This window comes from Podarcis erhardii (assembly GCF_964252035.2).
Source record: "Podarcis erhardii genome assembly, chromosome: 2".
Classification (NCBI taxonomy): Eukaryota; Metazoa; Chordata; class Lepidosauria; order Squamata; family Lacertidae; genus Podarcis; species Podarcis erhardii.
In genome coordinates, this window is record NC_138498.1 from 32,725,358 (window position 1) to 32,749,389 (window position 24,032).

A 24,032-nucleotide genomic window follows, 5' to 3' on the forward strand; every position below is an offset into this window, starting at 1 on the left:
CCAGTGCTATGAATGAGAAAAAGACAATTGAAGTGAGGAAAGGCCATTTGGCCTAGGGCACAGGAGTTCAATGTGCACAGGGAAATCAGTATCAGGAGATGTTTGCCATGTGACTCTGCTTTAAGTCAGGCCATCGGATCATTTAGCCCTGTACTGAGTATAACTGGGAATGCTCTTTTAGTCTTAGGCAGAAGATTTTTCCTAACAACCACTACTTGAGATTCTTTAACTTGGCGAAGAAGCTGGGGGATTGAACCCCAGACTTTCTGCATGCAAATCATGACTGCGGAACTCTGAGCCCTCCCCCGTGTATTTATGCCTTGTTTTAGACATGGCGCCCCTTATTTCTTGATAACACACTTGCATGAAGCCCCCAAAATGGCTTACAGACAGTGTGTCACTCACAATGTCAAAATATCGCGAGGTCTCTCTTGAAAGAAAAATCCCCCCCCCAGCTCACCTGGAATGGCATCTGGGGAGAGTTTTCCTGTAGCCAACATAATGTCACGGAAATTGAGAGATGCATAATAGACTTTGCAGAGCTGGACATTGCAATTGGTTGTGTGGAAGTGGCGAAGCGGAGAAGCGATCCAACGAAGTGAGGAAAGATCCCCACGCGTCAATACATTCACAAATGCATATTCAGTCAGCTCTTGAGGTTGAGCTGTGGCAGAACAGGAGACAGAGCAGTCAGCATTCTTCCATTTTTACAAATAAAAGTGTGTTTGCTTGTTAAACAAACAAACAAACAAACAAACAAACAAACAAACAAACAATAATTATTTATACCCCACCCATCTGGCTGAGTTTCCCCAGCCACTCTGGGCGGCTTCCAATCAAGTGTTAAAAACAATACAGCATTAAATATTAAAAACTTCCCTAAACAGGGCTGCCTTCAGATGTCTTTTAAAGAGAAGATAGCTGCTTATTTCCTTCACATCTGAAGGGAGGGTATTCCACAGGGTAGGCGCCACTACCGAGAAGGCCCTCTGTAGGTTCCCGGAGCCTCACTTATCGCAATGAGGGAACCGCCAGAAGGCCCTTGGCGCTGGATCTCAGTGTCCGGGCTGAACAATGGGGGTGGAGACGCTCCTTCAGGAATACAGGACCAAGGCCGTTTAGGGCTTTAAAGGTCTGCACCAACACTTTGAATTGTGCTCGGAAACGTACTGGGAGCCAATGCAGATCTCTGCATAATCTTTATATAATAATCTTTATATACCACTATATCATGAAAAATATCAAAGCAGTTTATAATATCTACATATAAGACAAACACACAAACATTTAATATCAGAGACCACCCACTAACCATTATGGAAAGGCGTATTTTTAATTGCCGGCACAAGCCTGGCGGCATAGAAAAGTTTTCAGCAGACATTTAAAGGTTGAAAAAGAAGGTGCCCGCTGAATCTCTGCTGGCAGAGCTTTCAACAGAACTGAACCTATGACACTAAAAGCTGTACTTTGTGTTGGTGTCAAATATGCAGGAGACAACTAATTACCCTCCTACAGATGATCTCAGTGACTGAGCTGGTATATAAGGATTTACGCAGTCCCCAAGCCTAAATTGTTGAGGGCTTTGTAAATTAATACAAGGACCTTGAAGCTGGTTTGGTAGTAGATGGGCAATCAGTGCAGATGTTTTAACAATAGCGTCACGTGTCATCGACCATGTGCTGTAATCACAGTTGGAAAAGAACTCATACCACTTGCTCAACAGATGCCAAATGTTCAAGAGGGCATGTGTTATTTCACAGAATCAGGATGATCATGTCCCAGAAGAACAATTACTGAGGAAAGAGACTGGGCCAAGGAGTGTCTTCTTACTTTTTGTTTTTGTTTTCCAGACCTTATGGTAGGAGTAGCAAGCATCGTGATCTCCAGACTGGAAGACTGCAGCTCCCACCATTCCTGGCCACCAGCCACTTTGACTCAGGCTGATGTAAGCTGCAGTCCAACAACATCTGGAAGGCACCGTGTTGGCTACCTATGGTGTTGGGGAAATAAATACAGTGGTACCTCAAGTTAAGTACTTAATTCGTTCCAGAGGTCCGTACTTAACCTGAAACCCCGTTCTTAACCAGAAGCACCACTTTAGCTAATGGGGCCTCCTGCTGCTGCCGCGCCGCCAGAGCACAATTTCTGTTCTCATCCTGAAGCAAAGTACTTAACCTGAGGTAGTATTTCTGGGTTAGCGGAGTCTGTAACCTGAAGTGTATGTAACCTGAAGCGTATGTAACCTGAGGTACCACTGTATTGCTACAAGCTCGCTGACAATAAGAATCACCTTGTTTTAGCTGGAGATGTCTGAAAGAGCCCCACTTCCCATCACGATAAACATTCATCACTAGGTCATTCTGCAGAATTGTTTGCATCTGCTTGGTAGAAGGGGTGGTGGAGGGTTTAGGAGAAGAAGAGTCCAGGTTGGAAACAAAAAGGCACCTAGGAAGTAAAGCACACACTTAATCTATGTGTTAATTCGCGTACATTTCTATCAGATGTTCATAAGTAGCAACAGAAATGAATGCTGTCACTGGATGCTGAATTTTGGTACCTGATCCTGTTGCCCCCGGGCTCTTGGCGCAGGCAATTCACCATGCCAACAATTCCTGAAGTACCACAGCTGGTAGCCGTTAGCCACACGGGATGTTCAGAAGGTTCTGCTAGCATTTCCTGCAGGAGAGATCCCAGGCAAGCTGATTAGTTAACACAGAAAAGAAGGATTTCCAGAACAATTTTTTTTTTTAAAGCAGCTCTCTCTTTCACTCGAACTGAGAGAGTGCACTTTTTAAAAAGCCAATAACTTCATTGAGAAGTAACTGAAAGCCCTGGGAACAAGAATGGAAAGCAGCTATTTCCTATATCAAAAACCGTTACCTTCAAAGGTTCCACCCATTTGTAGTGAGTCTCATCCACCGGCAGGAAAACAGGCTCCTTCGCAGGAACTGGCCGACGGCATAAAAAGATGGTTGCGCCAAAGGAGGATCTTTTTACAGCTACCAAATTCAGACCAGCCTTGCTAAGTAAGTCCTCCCATTCTACCTGCCGAGACAATAAATTTTAAATGTATAAGATGGGACCAAGCAAATGATTCTTGAACCAACGATTGTCTCAATTGCTGGCTTCACAAAACAAAGATTTTGGAAATCACCACACTATTGTTGAGAGCTGATTTTAACTGCTGTTCTTGCGTTTTTGATCTGCTCTTTGCATCTAGTGAAAAATTATTGACTTCCATGGGGCTGTGTGCAACAGATGATAGATATGATATGATATTGATCATATATTGAAACATTTAAAGAATGTTAATATTTTTGTTTGGGAAGTGTATTTATAAACCAGATACTTGCAGCCCTAACAATGCAATCCTATGGATGTTTGCTCAGAAGTAAGCACCACTGACTTGTGTTGGTCTTACTCCCAGGTAAGTGTGTAAAGGATTGCAGCCTAAATTTCAATTTTATTTGCCAATATCTATTGCCGTTAGGCTTAGCAACCTGGCTATATTTCAGCTTCTGAGATTACCTCTCCTTGTTGTTGTTGTAGCACTGCATTTTTTAAAGAGGTCTGGTGAGTGTCTGTCACACCCGTCATGTACATCGATGGGAATTGTTGCTTCTGAGAATCACTAAGGTAGGCAGTTATATGGCTGGTTGTATACTGAGCAATCCTAACCCCAGCTGGGTAGCACTGCAGTGTGGCAGATCAGGGTAACCACTGCCACAGGCAAAACCATGCTCTGTTCTATGCCAGTCTGGGGATGACAAGTGGGGCCAGCTCATGATCCAGTGGGATGGCTCAGCTGCTCCCCCTTTCCACCCACAGAATTCCGTTTTGGGGATTTCTGCAAGCTGCTGCCAGTGGGAATCCCAGAAACGGTACCTTCACCTGCCTGCACTTTCAGAAGGCAGAACAGGGAGTTCCATGCCAGAGGAGTGACCCTGGCATCTCTAAGGGGATAGGTAGGTGGAATTCTTTTGGGCTGAGCAGAGAGACAGTCCTCTGCAATATGAACCGCTGGATTTGGAGTTTGGATTGCAGTCTTAGTTATTGTAAATACATTGTGATTGTCCCTAAGTAGAACAACAAAATAATTTACTGTTTTTCCAAGGCAAGAATCCTCTACTGATTCATTTTCTTTTCTAATCATAAAAATGCCCCCTCCCCAAAAACAAAATACTTGATACCAGTTCATACCATACAATTAGTATGCCTTTTCAATCCCTAAGAATAGGAACCAATAATCTAAACAACAGAGGAGAGTTCTAAATCTGCCTAAAACTACGGATTATTTCTGGATTACTTTTTTTTAATGAATAGTTATCCTTTTAAAAGGAAAATGAAAAATGAAACACCACTCCAAACTCATTGCTCTGAGCAAAGCATGATCTAGAGCCAACTGAAGAGAAATAACAAGGGATTATAAAATTACCTGAGTCAAGAGACCAGGTTTCTCCTTCAGCTCGGGAGATGTGAGGAAGCTGACAATTTCTCCCAGAGTTTCTCCCTTAAGAAGAGTGTGCAGTAAGACAAAACCACCATCCTTCACTGTGGCCGCCATGTTGGAGAGCACCTCTGCTGGATTCCTGAAAGGGTTCAGTGCGCAGTTGCACACGAGGAGATCAGCATTTGCTAGATTTCCAGAAGGAGGGCTTGCAGGGTCCCACTGCTCAGTATAAACACCAAGTTCTTGCAAACGGCTCTCATTGGATGCCAATATTTCTGGGGTTCTGTCAGTGGCAGTGTAGTTCAGTTGAAGCATGGGCTGAGTGTTCAAGATGGTTGTGACGCGCGAGTATAAGCGCCCGTCTCCTGCCAGGGCCTGTAAACAAAAGGAGTAGCCATTAATAAAAAGCACTGTGTGTCATTAACACATGGAGAAAGCACACTCATGGAGAAAAGCTTTGCCTCTCTGCAGAGCTGCACCCCAGCTCACCTCGACTATCTTCATCTTGCGGCTGGTGATGTTCTCCAGTGCCACGTCCACACAGGTCTTCAGCTCAGCACAATCCAGCAAGCCATTGAGGAGGGGGTCTTCTTGAAGATGCAGCTTCTCTCGAGTCACAACCTGTTCCAGCTCTGAGTAGAGGTTTCCGTTCAGCTCCAGGCGACAGATCTCAGCAAGGATGTGCAGGAGGCCCTTCTGCTCAGGTTCCATCTGTGCAGACGTCTTTATATTCTCTAGCCCTGGTATAGCCAACTTGACTCCATGCTTTGCTATCTTCTTCTGTAATTTCTGGATCAACTCTGTAGAGGAGAGAAGGAATATGAAAACAAAATTATTTATGTTGCTGGTGCTTTTGACTTTGCTAATATTTGTTCACAGGATGCATTTGACTTCCACGTATGCCTAAAAAGGTAAAGGTAAAGGGACCCCTGACCATTAGGTCCAGTCGTGGCCGACTCTGGGGTTGCGGCGCTCATCTCGCTTTACTGGCCGAGGGAGCTGGTGTACAGCTTCCGGGTCATATGGCCAGCATATGGCAAACCAGAGCAGCACACGGAAATGCCGTTTACCTTCCCAACGGAGCAGTACCTATTTATCTACTTGCACTTTGACGTGCTTCCGAACTGCTAGGTTGGCAGGAACAGGGACCGAGCAACGGGAGCTCACCCCGTTGCAGGGATTCAAACCGCCAACCTTCTGATTGGCAAGTCTTAGGCTCTGTGGTTTAACCCACAGCGCCACCCGCGTCCCTTTCACGTATGCCTACCCGGACCCAAAGTTCATTTCCTAAGGGGCTTCTCCATACCTCCTTGCCAAAAGAGGAGGGGTGTCTACTTCATACCGGACGCATCAGAAAGCATAGTGATATAAGAATCTTCTCACCTTTGCAATGGTCAAAGCTGGAGTGAAGCTGGGCATTGGAGGACAAGCAGCCACTCTCCACATACGGCACAAAGCAAAATTTCTCCAGTGTGGGAGGGGTCTGCTCCTGCTGGCGCCGAGGAGCCACACTAGCGTGAAGACCAGCGATCTGGACAGCTCCTGCTGTGATGGTGTCAAAGCAGCGGTCCACAACAGCATCAAAAGCTACAAGGCAAGGCAAGAGTCAGCAGAAAGCATTGGAAAAGCAGTGAAAATGCAGTGCAGTCAGATGGAGAAGAATCTTTCAGAATTTTGTCTAAGAGAAAATCCAGCTGCTAACAGCTTTATGACTCCCATAAATCTATCTTACTGCTTTAAGGTAAAGGTAAAGGGACCCCTGACCATTAGGTCCAGTTGTGGCCGACTCTGGGGTTGCGGCGCTCATCTCGCTTTATTGGCCGAGGGAGCCAGCATACAGCTTCCTGGTCATGTGGCCAGCATGACTAAGCCGCTTCTGGCAAACCAGAGCAGCGCACGGAAACACCGTTTACCTTCCCGCCGGAGTGGTGCCTATTTATCTACTTGCACTTTGACGTGCTTTCAAACTGCTAGGTGGGCAGGAGCAGGGACTGAGCAACGGGAGCTCACCACGTTGCGGGGATTCGAACTGCTGACCTTCTGATCGGCAAGTCCTAGGCTCTGTGGTTTAACCCACAGTGCCACCCGCGTCCCTTCCATCTTACTGCTTTAAGTCGGCACAAATACTTTTGAATATTGTTGTCCATAAAGGAGCCCCGATCTTTAAAAAAAATGGGACTGCCCATTACCTTCAATCTCATCGTTGTATTTCTGTGCACGTTCTTGGTGTAACTTTGGATCGATGCAAACAGAGCGGATTCTGGTTGGCAAGCGCAGACTTCTTCCTGTTTCCCCCAAGATGATCAAATGCAGCAGGGTGTCAAGGAATGTCACCCAATTCCCGCTCCACAACACCTTCCCAACATTCCCTGGGGACAAGAAGCAATCTAATTAGCACACAACAGCCACCGGCATGACAACAGCAGCACAAAGTGAGAAACTATTCACATCTCTGTCTTCTGTATCAACTGCACTGGCTATGCCCCCAAAGTCCTTGTGCTTTCCAAGCTAGCTAAGGGGAAGCAATGCCTAGACGGATCTCCAGTTTCTCAAAAGCTTGCCTAATTGTGAACATCTGTTATCAACATTTATGAATTAGAATGGACTTTCGTTTCATCATCAGTCACTGAGATGAAGAAGCTTCCAAAAAATGGAAGGGTGAACAAGGCTATCAATGGCTATTGGCTACAATGGCTATGTTCTAACTACACTGTTGGAGGCTGTACATTTCTCAACACCAGTTACTGGGAATCACAAGTATTCTTTTATTATCTATTTAGTTATAAAATTTCTATACTGCCCTTCATCCGAAGATCACAGGGCGCTTTACAATATGCAAGCACAAAAATACATACCATAATAACAAATGAAAAAAACACCCCACATCATCATCATCATCATCATTATGAATGCTGTTGCACTCAATTCCCGGCTTTGGAGCTTTCCTACGAACTAGATGAGCCATTGCTATGATTCAACAAGGGCCTTCCTACATTCAAAATGAATAGTAATAATCCTTAGCCCTATCTTTCAGTTAAGGTACATGGTCTTACCATTACTACTAGATTCCAAGAGTCCCTGGAATGTTGGCCCGTAATCATAACCACGCAGACGAAGCTCTTTGTAAATGTCTCCCTTGGTTAAACGGATGTCTGAGCATGTGTTTGGCTGGATCTCCAAATCAATTTGCTGGTTGCGAAAGTTATTCAGAGCGGTTTCTTCCAAAGGGCTTATTTTTCCTAGGAGACACAGTATGTAGAAGAAAGGGCAAGTGAATGGCGAGGCCGACACCCCTTTGGTTTCTTCAGAGTACTTGTAGTGGGAGCAATTACTTACCACTCACAGCCAGATTTCCATTCCCAGACACTTCAAAACGCTGAGAAGCTGGCATGAGTCTCACCTCTAGCTGTGTTGCACCTGCAAGGTAGGCAGAAATTGTCAGGATATTAGAGTTTAAACATATCCTGCAGAAACAGACTATGTTAATTCCCTAAGCTGCAGAGACTTTAACTAGCCTCACCTTTCTTAGGTAGTATTGTTGCCTGGTGGATTGTAACATCTTCAAACATGACAGGTATTTCTTCCATGGAGGTCCCTAGAGATCTTGCCAGAGTGCGCCAGGCCAACACCAAGTAGCCAGTGGCTGGATACAGAACTCTGCCATCAATGCAGTGACCCAACAAATAATTATCAGGTGATTCAGGATTCACATCTGTCAATGATGATAAAAAAATAATAATGAACAAAGCATATTTTTCAAACCTACATCTCTGGCCCAAGAAGATTCCAAAGCTGTTTCCCACAAGTTGCCAAAATCCAAGCACAAATGTTCCCACTTTCCCCACCACCACTATACAGTATAAGTTTCAGTGCTGCAAACATCTAAAAGAAAGCAGCTCTTTCCCCCATTCCCTAGTTTCCCATCATCAATTTAATTCTGCTAAAGCAACAGCAGCCTTTAGAAGCTTGTTTTACTTCAATTTCCACCATCCCTTACTCATTGGTCATATTGGCTGATAGATCTAGGAGCACAGCAATGTATGGAGGGCCACAGGTCCCCCATCCCCATAGGAGCCAGCTCCTAGGGTGTGAGGTTCCTTTGGCCTCCCAAATAAAATATTTGAGGGGGCCACCCACCCCAGTCGATGGGCATCAACATTCAAATGTGAGCGATTCAATATTTTATTAAAGTTGGCACCCCTGCCCATCCCTGTGTCCCCAAGTGATACAAGGTGTATGGTGGTTCATACATTTCCCCTAGAGATAAATTCTGAAAATGCTATTTTGAGCATTTTAAGGTGATCTGCTTTTGCAGAACAAAGTAGCTGGTACACACCAATATTGTAGACTGTTGCTGATCCAGAACCACCAGCGCCCGTTGGGAAGTCTTCAGCTTTCGGGATATCCCATGTCTGACTGTGGTCCCAGAGAATGTAAGGGGAGATAAGGGGAGTCCCCAAAGGTGCAGGATATTCAGCAGGTGGAAACAGATTGTTCGCAAGGACATTGATTCTAAGAACACACATAAACATGAATTTGTGAAGTTGCATGCAACAGTAAGAAGTTATAGTAACAGTAGCAAATGGAAGGCAAACCAAGAGCTAGGAGCCAACATGGGACTAAGGACCCCCAACCACTATTTTCTGTGGTCCTGGTCTCTTCTAAAAATCTGCAATATTTTCTCCCTTCTCTACAAACAGCAAAACAGCCTATCGGAACATGGCAAGGAACTCGGGCATCAATGGAAGTTCTGGTTTCAGAGACACAGAGATTTATGTCGCTATAAAAGCTGGATCCTACATAAAGCTTTTGAAACAAATACACTAGGTTTTCAATTCACCTGAATGAAAGCAACCCCTGTCCATTTTGCTACTATGCTTGTGTCATAAATGGCCTTGCAGCACTTCTCCCCATGACATTCAACCCTGCTTTAAGGTAGCAACATAGCTGGGGAGGGTGGGGGGAACTACTAACGGTATAATTCAATCTATTCCAAAAATGACTTCCACTTGCACAATGGGAATTTCATTGGCTCTTCATCTCTCTTCCAGAGGGTCCCCCAACCCTTGTCTGGAATTGAGTTTGAGGGTGTCCAAGGGCTGGAGGGAACAGGAAGTTTCCATTGGGCTCATAGAAGTCTGTTGTGCAAGCAGAGCTGCAGAGCTGGATATTGCCCGATGTTTCTCATTAGCTTTCACTCATCTCCTTACCCTGTAAGGTGGATTTTTCCAATATGTGTAAGGAAGAATTCCAGGTTGTTTTTATGTTCTTTCTTCATCAAGGGTAAAATGGTGCAGGTTGGCTTCAAAGCTCTTCTCAGGATTGCCTAGACAAGTGGAGTTCAAAATGTTACCAGAAAAGAAAAGAAATCACTGGCTTCCTTCTTCTAAAACAGACCATTACCCAAGGTGGTCAAATGTTTTTCTGGCTCTACAAGAGAAAAATGTTGGCAACCCCAGAAGGAAATACCATTTTATATAACAATAATATTCTGCCTTCTGCAAATGGAAAGGACTTCTCCAATGGAGGTTCCTGCTGAACGTGGTGATTTTTGCTAATTACAGCCCTTGGCATACCACCCACGCTGTTCCAAAACAGTTTTTGGAAGAATATAGGGGGAACAAGGAATCAATGGAAATCCTCTCCTTTCCACCTCACTTTAACCAGCAACAGTATCCCGTTAACAGAATTGGCTCAAGGAACTTGGAATCCTAGGCATTTCCTGGAAAAATCTACAGACACCCAGCACTCAGTGAAAGTAAAACACAAATCAAGTTTTTTTTTTTAAAAAAAACACAACAACACTAGACTCCAGCAAACACTACTGGTATACATGCATAGTTTTACAGGCTGTGCTTTACACTGTGAATCCATAGTAGAAAACCACAGACTAGACTAGAAAAACTGGAAAAGAAGTTATATGCAAAATAACCAAGAGAGCATCAGAGCTTACTAACTGTTACATAATTATAGGTTACACAAACCAAACCTTTGCATTTACATTAGTACACTGAATCCTCTCCATAAATGAGCTATGGCTTCAAGGAACCTTAAGAGGCATCCCAAACAAATACATTTTGCCAAGACACTTTTTTCCTTTTCAATCCTGCCACAAAATAAGACTTGTGCCTTGATCCAAACTACGTTTACATGGGATTTAGTTCTATTGGTGACAGCAGAACTAACGTCCAAGAAAAAAGGCTTAGGATTGCACTCCAAGCCTGGCATTTATAAGCTTAGTTACATGGGAGTGAGCCTCATTGTTGAACTCATATTCCAATAAAATCCCTCCGTTAGCAGTCTCCCTTCACTAGAAGGATCTCAATCAGAAGACAAACAAAATAGCCTAGGCATGACTCTTGTGGGAGACATGTATTTAGAAGGACCACAATGGTAGCCACTTGCTACCCATCTTTTCTCCAATGGCCCCAAGGAAGGAGTGACTACAGCCCAGCCCTTCCACGGCAACATGGGCAGCTCTTGATGCAATGCTGGGAGTAGGCTCTTATGAAATTCTATATAGCTGCCTTGTGCTGTTTTCAGACAGAGGCATTGGGCAAATCAATGCCAACATCTCTATTCAGTAACAAACTGCTACTCCTTGTGCAAAAGCAGGGAGGAAGAACCTGTGGCCCTGCAGATGTTGCAGGACTAAAATCCCTGCTATCCCTTATTTAAAAGAAAACAAAACTACCAAAGGAGAATTCTTCTCTGACATCGTATCAAAAAACACAAGTTACCAACAAACCAGAAGAACTACCGTAACAGCTATGCTAAGCTCAGGTAAATAGGACAGCCTTTACCTGGCGCTTTAAGACTATAACGTAAGCGAGAAAGGCTCACAACATTTTATTGCCCAAGGTGGAGCAGCAAACAGCCACAAGTCAAGGTGTACAGTACTGAAGGCCAGTGAAGTTATTTTGGCAACTGAACACCAAACGAACACATCTTCCCCTCCCTGGCAGTAAAAATACAAGAAGAACAAAGATACAAGAAGAACAAACAAAGACATTTTGCCCTTTCATGATCACCCCAATTTTGCTGCCTGAGGTTGCCACCTAACTGTGCCTAACAGTAGGGTGGGTCTTGACAGCAGGCCCACACGGATCTCTTTTGGGAAGGAGTCCTACACCTGAGGAACAATAACAAAAAAGACCCTATCTGTTGTCACCAATTCTTTCACTTCCTGCAAGAAGACAGAAAATACCTCTAATTTTGTCAAAAATTCATTGCTTACGTCTTTCAATGTAAGTTGCTTGGATACCTTGGTAATAAGTGACTAAGAAATCTTAATGGTAATGATAACAAATGTTAAGATCACAACCTAAGATGTTATTTCATTTATCCTCCCTGCCACTTTCTTCTCACACATTATATGCATCTATTTGCCGGATTCTGTTTTCTTCTCCTTGGTTTCTGGCGTAAACACAGCAGTGAATGAATACACTTAAATTACTAGGTTCTTGAGGGAAAGCTGCATGGAAATTTAGGATAACTGATGAGGGAAGTTACAGATAGGTAGCCGTGTTGGTCTGCCATAGTCAAAACAAAACAAATTCCTTCCAGTAGCACCTTAAAGACCAACTAAGTCAGTTCTTGGTATGAGCTTTCGTGTGCATGCACACTTCTTCAGATACGAAGGTATCTGAAGAAGTGTGCATGCACACGAAAGCTCATACCAAGAACTGACTTAGTTGGTCTTTAAGGTGCTACTGGAAGGAATTTGTTTTGTGATGAGGGAAGGTGGTGGGAACCAGAGTGGAAACCATTGTGGTCACTAGAAAAAGGAGAATCTTGTCCCCATGCCTCACCAGCTTCAGGCCATGAGTGAACCCCAAGGGTAATACCTGCAGAAGGGCATGTGGGGCAATCTCCACGACCACAGCATCTTCTGGAATATGTCTCAGGCCTTCCTGGAACAAGACTGGGCTGACAAGGTTATTCACATGGTACTCAGCAGACGAGTTCTGAGCCAGATCACTTTGCCACTGAGATTCAGGGATGGAAGTGCTGATCCAGCGGGAGGAACGTGGCTTTGGACTGGGAATAACCTAGAAATAAAGAAAATGAGAAAAATTAGACGGGAGACGTAAGCAAAAAATAAATAAATCACACCATACAATGCATGTGCAACCTTTCCGCCCCAGTGAGAAGCTATTTAGGAGCATTACCTTCTTCAGGGCACTAAGCAGCACTGGTGCGATGGACGCCATATAGTATGAGTGGAAAGCAACTCCTGCGCTGAGCACCTCTTTCGCAAAGACACCTTCTGCTTTCAGCTTGGCTACAAATTTGGCCACAGAGTCCTTAGGAAAGCAAGAAAGAAATAGCATTGAACAGGTGTTACAGGGGCCTGGTACACTGCAATAAGCCTCTGCCTGTGAAGCAACCATCATTCTCCATAACTCGCTCGTACATGGCTTATCCGACATTCCTAAGTGTATATGCAATAATATCCATTATATAAACCCAAATCCCCCGAACACTGTGGAGCTCCAAGAACGAGAAATGGGCTGCAGCTGGAAGGAGGTGAGTTTTGCATTCTGACTGGGATTTACCGGCCAAATCTTTAGATTCAGGCTGCTAGCGTTAACTTTATTGCTAGCCTTCATTTTCAGATGCAAGTGATAGCATTTCCTCTGGTGAGTTTGCTTTCATTCTCAATTCAATTTGACATTATTTAATCAGGTGCCTCTTCTTGAGCTCCTGAGGTTTGGCCCGGGGGAAAATTCCAGTGATGAGGACACGTCATTCGATATCCTAAACATGTAGCAATTTAAGTATTGGTTCATACTAAGTTCTCACCTGAGGCCCTGAAACAGTGACAGTGTCTTCAGAGTTGTGACAGGCAGGAACCACTCCGGCAGGGCACTTACGTTTACACTCCTCCCACGTCAGACCTGTAAGAGACAGATTGGATAAGTTCAGCCCTCTTAGGAGTAGTCATGAAGGAAGTTGTCCCTAAGAGCAAGTGAGGCAAAACAACTCCCAATTTCCTAGTGTCTTATTCCCCAGCTAGAACTAGACTGGACATTCTAGAACACATTCCTTACAACCATTTCAGCTGCACAATACTTAGGGATGGGCAAATATATCAATTTTTGTCTCTCTTAAAGATAAAGGTAAAGGGACCCCTGACCATTAGGTCATTGTGACCAACTCTGGGATTGCGGCACTCATCTCGCTTTATTGGCCTAGGGAGCCAGCATACAGCTTCTGGGTCATGTGGCCAGCATGACTAAGCTGCTTCTGGCCAACCAGAGCAGCGCACGGAAACATCATTTACCTTCCCACCGGAGCGGTACCTATTTATCTACTTGCACTTTGAGGCGCTTTTGAACTGCTAGATTGGCAGGAGCAGGAACCGGGCAACGGGAGCTCACCCTGTCGCGGGGATTTGAACCGCTGACCCTCTGATTGGCAAGTCCTAGGCTCTGTGGTTTAGCCCACAGCGCCACCCGCGTCCCTCCTTAGTCTCTCTTAGTTTCTCGTTTTTCCAATCATAAATTTGATTTTCCACTTCAGTTTGATTTTTTTTTAAGTCCTTATGAAAATTCATCAGCATTTTAGTGTTATTTTTTCTTTAAAATTTTTTATTCCTCCGCAAAGCAATTCCCCCAAATATGTTATATGCATCTATATGCTCACTTAACCCGTATAAATATTTTTAAAAACACATACATTTAAGAGAAGTGTGAGTTTCAAAGGAAGGGTAAGTTTTGGTTCAGAAATGGTTTTAGAAATTGTGACTGAGGTAAGTTCATCTGTAAGTGTGAACTGAATCCCTCGTCACATTAGAGGAATTATGAGGACCAGGAATGATATTTTATATTAATATTTTATATTATTTAAAATATTTACAGCCTGCCTTTCATTGCAATGTGGCACCATGGCAGGGTACAATAGTATAAATTAAAACCCATAACTACAATTATAAAACACAACAGATAAAATATATAGTAAAAACTACAGCAGAAACACCAGTACCAGTATGGTTTAAAAACAACAACAACAACAACAACAACAACAACAACAACAACAACAACAACAACAACGGGCAGCTAACCCACCCCACCCCCTATAAAGACCTGCTTGAATTGATGGATTTTCAGTAAGTGCCAGGAACTCCTAAATGTTGGCACCAATCCTATTTCACAATGGACGGATTAATACCATAGTTGGGGTGCCACCACAAAACAAGTCATCTCCCTGGTTGCCACATACTAGATTTAACTTAGATGTGGAACAACCAACGACAGAATCAGCTGCTGATCTCAACACACACATAGGTTCTTATGAAACGATGTTTCTTCAGATAGTTAGATTGAATGTTGCCCAAATCTCACATCCTAATCCATAAACAAGTAGGTGTGCAGTGCGATGCTATGCATGTTCACTCAGAAGTACTGAGTCATAACTAAACGTGCACAGAATTACAGCTACATAAAGCACAATAATACTCAGTGGTTAGATGCTTAGAAATCAAGCTAATCTAGCAAAAGATCAAACCAACCATATGTTGGGTTGTGCCCACAGCAGTGGCAGGCCCAGTCACAAACCTTTCCCCCTTGCAGTTAATACATTTCCAAAGCTACACAAAGCAAACTGAAACCAATGTGCAATATCAGTATAAAAACCTGCTGCATCCCCTCAAGGGCTCATAAACTGACCAACCTAGCAATCACTGCTGTCTGTATATGTAACAATATTTATCTGTAACTGAGCCTCTGAGGCTTAGGCATCAACACTTACCCTGTAGAACCTCACTAATTCCTTAGTGATGGAGCTACCACTATCCTAATGGGTAAGGCTGATAGGAGCTGTAGGCCAGCAACATCAGGCAGGCATCATTTTGGCTACCCATGCAGATTATGGTCTGATTGATGCACATAAATTGTCCTTTTTATAAAACCTTTTGAGTGCAGGCTTCAGTGAGATCTTGTTAAGGAGCTTCCTAAACTATAGCAGATTTAATATAATCCTGTCTCTCAATCGCCCTCATAACAGTCTCTTCTAGGTCTATCTCTTACCAAATGAATACTTTATAAAGGAAATTTTCCATAGGGTATTTTGTTGAAATGTAGCTTTACTAGAGAGTTGTAATACTACCTTGTACTATGCATTAGGATAGTTTATAGTTATTGTCTACCATTTAGATAGTATAAAGAAGATGAATTGTTACGAGACAATTTTGTGACGCTTGAATTTCCTGTGTAAAAAAAGTGCTCTTATCTGATTTTACAATGTGCAATACCAACAGCACCTTGCTAATCCTAGAGAAACTATGTAAGTAGGTGTAGGTACCAATCTGAAAAGAAAGGACCTTTGGGGCTGGCAGTAGCTCAGAAGTAGGGCAGCTGTTTTGCATGCAGAAGATTCCAGAAGATCAAAGACATCGCCAGGTAGGGATGAGAGAGAACCCTGACTGAAACCTTGGAGATTTTCTGCCAGTCCATATAGACATTACTAAGCTAGATGGACCAATTGTCTGACCCTTATAAGCCAAGTGACTTATAATCAACCAGTTGTACATAACCAATTGTCAGACATATTATATATGTTCTGATGAATGCTTGCCTGCTTTTAAACATCACAAAACCGGTCTACAGAATGTCCACTTGGAGGCCGATTAACGGCATGTAACAGCAAAGAAACCTCAATCCGTAAAAACTCTGATATTTTTTTCTGAATTTTATCAAATATTGCCCAGGGTAAATAAATCCAGCCTCTTTAAACCTGCCCCATACTGCATTAAGGCAACTAGATGAGAACAGTTCTGTGAAGTGAAGGTAAGATTAAAACAGATCATCTGACAAATAAATAATAGAGCACATCTAGTTACCCACCAACAGCAGCCATGCCTCCTGGTGGTAGCTTGGCCTCTTTGATGCATCGGCCCCTCCAATAGGCAGCAAGAACAGCTTCTTCGTGACTTAAGGAGTTATCTGCATAGCCACAGGCTAGCTCCCCAACTGAGTGACCAACAATTCCGTCAGGCTGCAAACCCATGGCCTTTAAAAGATCGATCTGTGCAATCTGGGGATTAGAAAATGGGCAGCAGTCTTTTATTCATGCCTTTGTGTGGAGTTCTTGCATGCCGCTTTCTATCAGTCAAAGCGGTCTCAAAGTGGTTTTACATAAAAACAAGCAATGTGATTTGCAAAACTCATCTAATACAATTAAAAGCAACAGTAAAAAAGGACAATAAATGTTAAAATACAAAAATGGGGGGAGAGGAAGATGACACGCTGAAAAAAAATGACTCTAAACATGGCCTTTGAAATCCTGGGAAATGAGGGGAGTTTTTACCATGTGCTGGAAGCCCCTCAGTGCCATAGCCATACAAAATTCCTTTTCACTCCTCCTCTACTGCCTTCTTCGTTCCGCAACAGCACAATGCTTATGGGTCTGCTGAATAACTTATCCTATTCCTACACTTGCGGAAATCTTGCTTATCAGTTGCTTTATGCAATCCACAGTCACATTCTGTTGCATCTCCTACTAGGCCCCCACACACTGCTCATTCACCTCCTCTTTGCCCTCATGCTGCCCTCTGCTTCCTCCTTAGCGGGAGCCAAGCAGGCTCAAAATGTAGAACAGCATATGCAATCTTACCTTGGGGAGTTTGCCACATGATACATGAATCTTTTATTTGTTAATTATTACATTTATACCCCGCCTTCCCTCCAAGGACCTCTAGAGGCCTACAGTGTTTCTCCCCCTTACCATTTTATCCTCACAACAACCTGCTTAGGCCGAGGGAGAATGAGTGGCCCAACATCACCCAGTGGGCTTCATGGCTGGGTAAGGATTCCAGGCCCAAATCTAATACTCTACTCACTACAAAACATTGTTCCCTGGAAACAGGAAATGCCTAATAGCATTGACCCTTAACTCGCATTTCTTTATTTTTTAAAAAATCACATCTAGTGATTTTTCCTCCTCCCATCCGGCTTATTGAATGCCTGCTGTCAAAAAGGCATCTGTTGTTTTCCCTAGCTCTTTAGGAAAGTGCTGTTACGTGTACACAAAGATCCCATCACTAAATGTACTCAACAGAAACATCCCCCTATTGTAACACTCAAATCCGGACACCCACTTAGCAGAACTTGCTGCTCTTGAGCAACAACAAAGAGCAAGACTCTGAGCTAACATCAAAACTTTTGTCTCTATGTGCCAACCTGCAGAATAATGGCAGCAGATAGTATGCCTATGCAGGGACAAGCAATCAGCATGGAGGCGTTTTAAAGGCTCACATCCTCACTCGGCCACCTTAAAAGGGCTAAGGACAGGACAGCTCAGAAGGTGAAATGGGAGTGTTCAGAAATGCTCCTCTTTCCATTTTGCTTCCTCTACAGTGCCAGAATAAAAGCAAAGCCTTTCGCATGGAAACTGGAGCCAGTTGCCAGTAATCCTGGGCTGAAAAGTGGGTTGCAAAGATGACTGTCTACATGATGTACATCACTAGTGCTGATGAGGAAAACAGTGAGCCATCAGAAGAGTCCCTTTTCATGGGAGGCCCAAAGCAAAGGGAGAGACCTTCCTTCTTACCTGAATAGCAGCAAGTCCAACGAAAGCATTGACAGTGTCGTTAAAAGTGTTCTCATCCGTGCTCTGGAGTAGATCGGAAACCTTCAGGCCTGTGTCTTTCAGAGCCTCATCAGAACGCAAGATGGATTGCCGGAAGAGATCGAGCTGCATCAGGCTAAGCCCCATTCCTTTCCACTGGGTGCCCATGCCTATGGGATGGAACAAGCAGAGGAGTACCTTTTAGCGCTGATGGGTATGTGAAGAGCACGAGGATGTGACATTTTATTTTGACATTGTGAGTGGTGCTTCAGATGTAAAAGGTATGAAACCCTTCAAGCCAGGGCTTTTTTTTTTCAGCTGGAACTCAGTTCCAGCACCTCTCAGGTGGGCACCTTTGCCATTATAAGAGAACAACAGAGGTGTTCATGGTGAGTTCTCTCACCTCTTTTTCTAGAAAAACAGCACTGCTTCTAGCTAGCTAGAAGCATCATTTCATACTACCGGTGTGTGTAGCTGCCTTTTACTGCCATTGGTTTATCTAGCTCAGTGTTGTTCATATCAACAAGGCTTCAGACAGGGAACATTCACAGCCATACTTGGGAGATCCTGGAGATCTGAACCTGGAACCCTCTGCATGCGAAGCGGATGCTCTGCCACTGAGCAGCGGCGCTTTCCTAAATCTCTCTCTCTTTCTATGTGTGTGTGTCTGTGCCTCCTATAATCGGTGTGAGCTACTCAGCTTTATGAATGTATTAAATAAATCATAAGGCTATTTGGCACGACATAAAGCTTTGCAAAATTAGAAATCTAGGCTCAAACAAAAGGAGAGTGCATGTGTGATTAGTATGCAATTTACCTGAGCAGATGTACCACAGGGGCCGCCCTGAGGACTGAGCATTCTGAACCTCCTTCACATCGCTCTCGCTGCCAATCAAGGTGTAGCCCCTATAAGGCATGGATGACACAGGTATCCCAGAGATATCATTGAGCATGCTCAGAAGTACTGTGTGTTGCTGCAGATTTCTGCTCTGTTCTATTAACGTTTCTACTGCTTCTTGAGTCCTTCCACAAAACTGTACCAATCGTGGCAAATGATGAGTCTCCGGGGAGGAAGATGTCTTCTCGTTGGGCCTCAGAATGACATGGGCATTTGAGCCCCCAAAGCCAAAGGAATTGATACCACAAAGGTGACCTTTTGTGGGGGTTGGTTTAGTAACGACTTGTATACGACCATCTTGTAAGGCAGGAATATCTGGATTTGGGGTGTTGTAGTGAATGTTGGGTGCCCACAGACCATGCTCTAAAGAGAGAACCACCTGAGAAATAGAGAACATAACAGTGCAGGCTAAGAACATTTTCCAATATTTTGCATAGTTTGGGATGGAAACCTGAGAACCTCAGAAATCAAATTTTACATTAGAAGATAATCATTGCAGTTCAATCTACTAATATATAAACAGGACATGTATCCTCACTTAGCACCTTTTCTTGTGTCATATCTAATTATCAGACTAATCAATTCTTCAGAAGTTGGCAGGTCAGAATTATCTTCTACTGAGAATTTAAGGCTCAGAATGGTGAAGTAACTTGATAAATGCCTTGAAGCAAGTCAGAATGCTTGTCCAGAACCTGTTTCTCAAATTGTAGCTCCCACTCATCTAATCCCTAAATTTTGCTGTATCAGACACTGTGACATATTAATTATAGTTGGCTGATTAGTGGTATTGGAACTATGATCCTACCTGCTATGACTATTCCACACATTTTGCTTTCTCACCATCCAGCAATTCTTTCCCACTTTTCACAGGTTCTGTTCCTCTTCCTTTTAAAATGTGTGCTTTCTGACTGGCTCAGAACTGTACACACTGGTGGAAGCAAATGTGTTGATCAGGGATGCTGAAATGATGGGTGTCATGGGGCAAGTGTATTGTGAAAGAAATGCTGCTGCCAACAAAATCCACAGAGCTTCTGTGAAACAAAGCCATTGTGGTTTTGCACTGCAATGAGTCAAGGCTTTAGGTTTCAGAGACTGGCTATGCACACTTCATTGGGAATAAGCCCCATGTACTCAATGGAACTCACTCACAAGCAGATATGCAGAGGACTGCACTATTTGTGCCATCATTATTTTGCATAGCAATGAATACACCACCAAGCACATTTTCCTTTGACAGAAGAATAAATATGACAGAAAATGGACAATTTATTTGCTGAGACAAGCAAATGTTTTTGAGGTCACAAATCTCCACTGCAGCTGTTGCTTCCTATATCTGTCCCAGCTGCACTGAACCCTACAGTCACAAACACCATACAAAGCCAAGGGAAGACTCTTCAAGACATCTTTCCCTTCTGTCTTTCCCCCTCCCTCCCCCCTTCTCTTCCCTCTGCTCACCACTTTATCACTCTCCTTTCATCCCAAGGGACCAAGGTGCGCAGCTCTACCTCGGTGCATTGGTTTGATTACAACAGGCATCCCCAAACTCGGCCCTGTTTTGGGGCTACAACTCCCATCATCCCTAGCTAACAGGACCAGTGGTCAAGGATGATGGGAGTTGTAGTCTCAAAACATCTGGAGGGCCGAGTTTGGGGGTGCCTGAGTTACAACAAGGCCCGCTCACTTCTAGCCTTTGAAGCGCCTAGTCATCATAAATATTAAAAATAATGACACACGGAAACAAAATAAGGTAGCCAAACTTTCCCCCAAAGAGTGAGTAGTTTGTTTACATAACCAGCTGATCTAAGAGGACTTGTTTGTTGTGATCTAACCAGAACCAAAATATTTTTATTAATATTTATGGACATTTTAACTTTTCAATATGACAAAATCCAGATCAGTTACAGCAGCAAAAAGATCTTTTAGCAAATCACATCTCTTATTTACTTAAATCTGCAACTCAGAGTGTGTGTCACATTTTGGTCTGATGCCCATAAAAACAAGTTGTGAAACTTGGCATTTGATAATGCCAAAAGATTAACACTTAACTACATCTGAGACCCGCCCTTGAACTTGAGGTCCATGCCAAGTGACCTTCTTACTTTCCCCTCCCCCACATGATTTGCCCTAATTACAACGGATAAATCTGAAGTCCCCCAACAGATTTTGATTCAACATCTCTCTCTCTCTTTCTCCTGCCCAACACAAACAAATGGACATCAACTTTTCTTTTCTTTTTACCTTTGCTAAAGCAGCAAGACCAGAAGCAGGTTCTGGGTGACCCATGTTAGATTTAGTTGATCCAACCAACAGCGGTGGTCGATCTGATTGGCAAAAGACGTTGACGATGCCGTTCACTTCCTGAGGATCTCCAACCTAGTAACGGAGAAAGCTAGGAAGTTAGGAGGAGTTACTGGGTAGATTTCAAGTCTGGTGAGCTCTGTCAGATTTTTTTCTGAACAGCTGTGTATGCAGGTGTATAACTAAATGTGGGGAAAGGAATACAATGCCCGCTGCCGCTGCTACGGTGGCAGTAATGGCTGAGGCATTCTCATTAGAGTCCAGATCTGCCACTGCCTTGGCAGCCCCCAACACCACCTGTACAGCACCCTGTTGGTAAACAGGAGGTGCTGCTGGTCTCCTCCCCACCCTTGTTCCTGATGTAGATCTTCACTCATCTCTTCTTCCCTGGAATGAGAGGGGCGAACGCCATTTTGCAATTCGCCCTCGGGGGCCAAAATGTCTTGGCCAGGCCTCCCCACACATGTTCACATGGAGGAATTTAACACTGTGAAACCAGGGTGCAAACCCACACGTTTCTGAAATATATTGAGAGGAACCGTGGAGTGAGTGGAGATGAGAGGAGGTAACCTATTATATCCAGTGATAGTGTCAAATGGGAACTGCCGATCTATGAAAGCAAAGCTTCAAATGGGAAATCTAATTGCTCCCAAACAAACTACAATAAATAATATAGAACTAAAAAGAAACTAGCGTTGAATGAAAGAAAAGAGAGACAGAACAGGGGACATGGAGAGAGGGCAAACCTTGGTGCCTGTGCCATGAGCTTCTATGTATTCCACTTCCTCAGGCTTAACCCCAGACTCCCTGTACAGGGAACTGACCAACTGCTGCTGCATCCATCCAGAGGGGAACGTTACACCTGAAGCAAAAAGAATGGTCAATTTCTGGATTCATACAAGGAAATTATCCATATGTCTTCCTTTAGGTTGTGAACTAAATCTTGCTTTGGCAGAATTTGCCTCTAAGTGCAGCATGTGCTGAATGAAGTGGTCAGAGGCCTAGTGGGCGGGGCGAGGGAGACCATTTCACCAGGCACAGTTTTTTCAAGGGCATGTTTTGCTTCTCAGACTGCCCCTGCCAGTCCCACGCTGCTTTGCAAATCTGATCCCACATCCCAGACTTGCGAAGCAGGGCATCAGGAGGACACAACAGGCATGTGCCCGTCCAATCCAGTGGCTTAACCCCACTCGGCAAACTGCTCTTGTCTGTGAGCTTTGATTCAGGAAGTTTTTCAGTTCGATCAGGGAATAAGGCTCTCCTAAGGTGCTTTGAACAGAGCACCACCTAGCTGCTATGTATTTTGAGGAGGATGCCACAAATTTCACATTGAGCATCCAACACTGTAAACTGCAAAGGCTACTTTCAGAAGCACCTTCCCCACCCCATCACCGCTAACACCCAAGAGAGCTGTGCTTTCCATGTGCTCCCTAGATGACACATGACTATACCGCATTCCAAAATCTAAGGAAAGGCAGACCCAGTCACTGGGACGCACCTTCGTTTTTCACAACAAAGGATATGGATTCATTCAGCTTTAAGTCAGAGATGCTGTCTCTTTAATGGATTGCTTGGGTCTAAGCTGAAGCACTCTGTTACAGAAGCCCACATGGGATGAAGAGGGACGTATTATAAGTGAGCTCGCAGCATGTGCCTTGGCCACATAGTAAGACCGGCTTTCCCAAGGAAATGGACAGATATGCGTGCCAGCAAACTGAACCGCTCAGCCTTCAGCCTTGCCCTTCCCTCCACACTTCAGGCACACTATCTAGCCTTCCATATTTTTAACTGAATATCTGGGCATATACACCAACTTTTGTTGTTTCTTCTCAAAAAGGATGTTATTGGGTTGTTGTTTTTTAAATGGAAAACAGCTTGGTGGGGAGGGGGAAGAGGAGATAAGCACCATGATGCACGATCAGATCCTAGAGAAGGGCAAGAACTGCGTGGCAGAGCGCATGCAATTCCTGGCATCTCTAGGGAAAACCTCTTTCTGAAACCCTAGAGAGCTGCTGCCGGTCAGTGCTGACAGTACTGAGCTACATGGACCAATGGTCTGACTTTGTATAAGCCAGCTTCCTATGTTCCTAATCGCAAAAAAACAGTTAGGACCCAAACTGAACAAGGCGAGACTATTCCTAACCCAACTCCACTGGGTTACATTCCATCGTCTACCAGGATGCATCTTAGAATGTCGCAAGCTCCAGATATTAATTTTAAAGAAATCTTACCTTGCTCCTTAAATCCATCGGTATTACACCCAGCATTGACTATGGTAGCGTAAACCCGTTTGGCTAGGGACTTCTTGGTCAGGAAAACAACTACAGCAGCTTCTGATCGGCAGTATCCATTCCCTGCAGAAATCCAGAGCCATGAGAAGCACCATCACCACCCCACATGTAATCCACTTTAGATAGTTGGGTTTCTAGCCATATTTTCTCAAGGTTGCTGAGCAAGCAAATCACAAAAGCCAGCATCAAATAGCCCTTATTCATATTTAAAATGGCTGGGCACTCAAATACCCCTCAACCTACTTATTTTGAGAAAAGGCATCAAGACAAAGCAGATTTTTTTTTTTATTATATTAGATTTATATAGCACCCTTCATCATGAGATCTCAGGGCGGTTCACAGAATATAGTAGCATTACACAAGGCACATGCGTTTATCCCGATTTGTTTGCAGGGAGATCAGACAGTGTTGCCTATTTGATAAGAACTCACTCCCATTTGACCGTGTGGAAGTTAGATGACGTTGCATCAAAGTAAGTGTTGTTATTCCTCACTTTCCAGAACACTTTCTTTATCATACAAAAATC

At 43.8% G+C, this 24,032-nt stretch overlaps 1 protein-coding gene across 1 annotated transcript in view; it reads right to left on the minus strand.

Annotated features, from left to right (window-relative positions):
- FASN (fatty acid synthase) overlaps positions 1–24,032 on the minus strand; it is a 62,690-nt gene that overhangs the window by 19,604 nt on the left and 19,054 nt on the right. The window contains exons 6-27 of the mRNA XM_081850619.1: positions 23,447–23,569; positions 21,962–22,077; positions 21,156–21,290; positions 18,837–19,296; positions 18,002–18,189; positions 16,297–16,486; positions 13,256–13,350; positions 12,622–12,756; positions 12,298–12,501; positions 9,661–9,776; positions 8,787–8,962; positions 7,971–8,162; positions 7,787–7,867; positions 7,504–7,689; positions 6,640–6,819; positions 5,834–6,037; positions 4,940–5,250; positions 4,436–4,825; positions 2,881–3,045; positions 2,558–2,676; positions 2,291–2,445; positions 461–664 (exon numbers count right to left, since the gene is read on the minus strand). Of these exons, the coding sequence (XP_081706745.1) occupies positions 461–664; positions 2,291–2,445; positions 2,558–2,676; positions 2,881–3,045; positions 4,436–4,825; positions 4,940–5,250; positions 5,834–6,037; positions 6,640–6,819; positions 7,504–7,689; positions 7,787–7,867; positions 7,971–8,162; positions 8,787–8,962; positions 9,661–9,776; positions 12,298–12,501; positions 12,622–12,756; positions 13,256–13,350; positions 16,297–16,486; positions 18,002–18,189; positions 18,837–19,296; positions 21,156–21,290; positions 21,962–22,077; positions 23,447–23,569 (4,125 nt within the window). The remainder of the gene's footprint in view (positions 1–460; positions 665–2,290; positions 2,446–2,557; positions 2,677–2,880; positions 3,046–4,435; positions 4,826–4,939; positions 5,251–5,833; positions 6,038–6,639; positions 6,820–7,503; positions 7,690–7,786; positions 7,868–7,970; positions 8,163–8,786; positions 8,963–9,660; positions 9,777–12,297; positions 12,502–12,621; positions 12,757–13,255; positions 13,351–16,296; positions 16,487–18,001; positions 18,190–18,836; positions 19,297–21,155; positions 21,291–21,961; positions 22,078–23,446; positions 23,570–24,032) is intronic.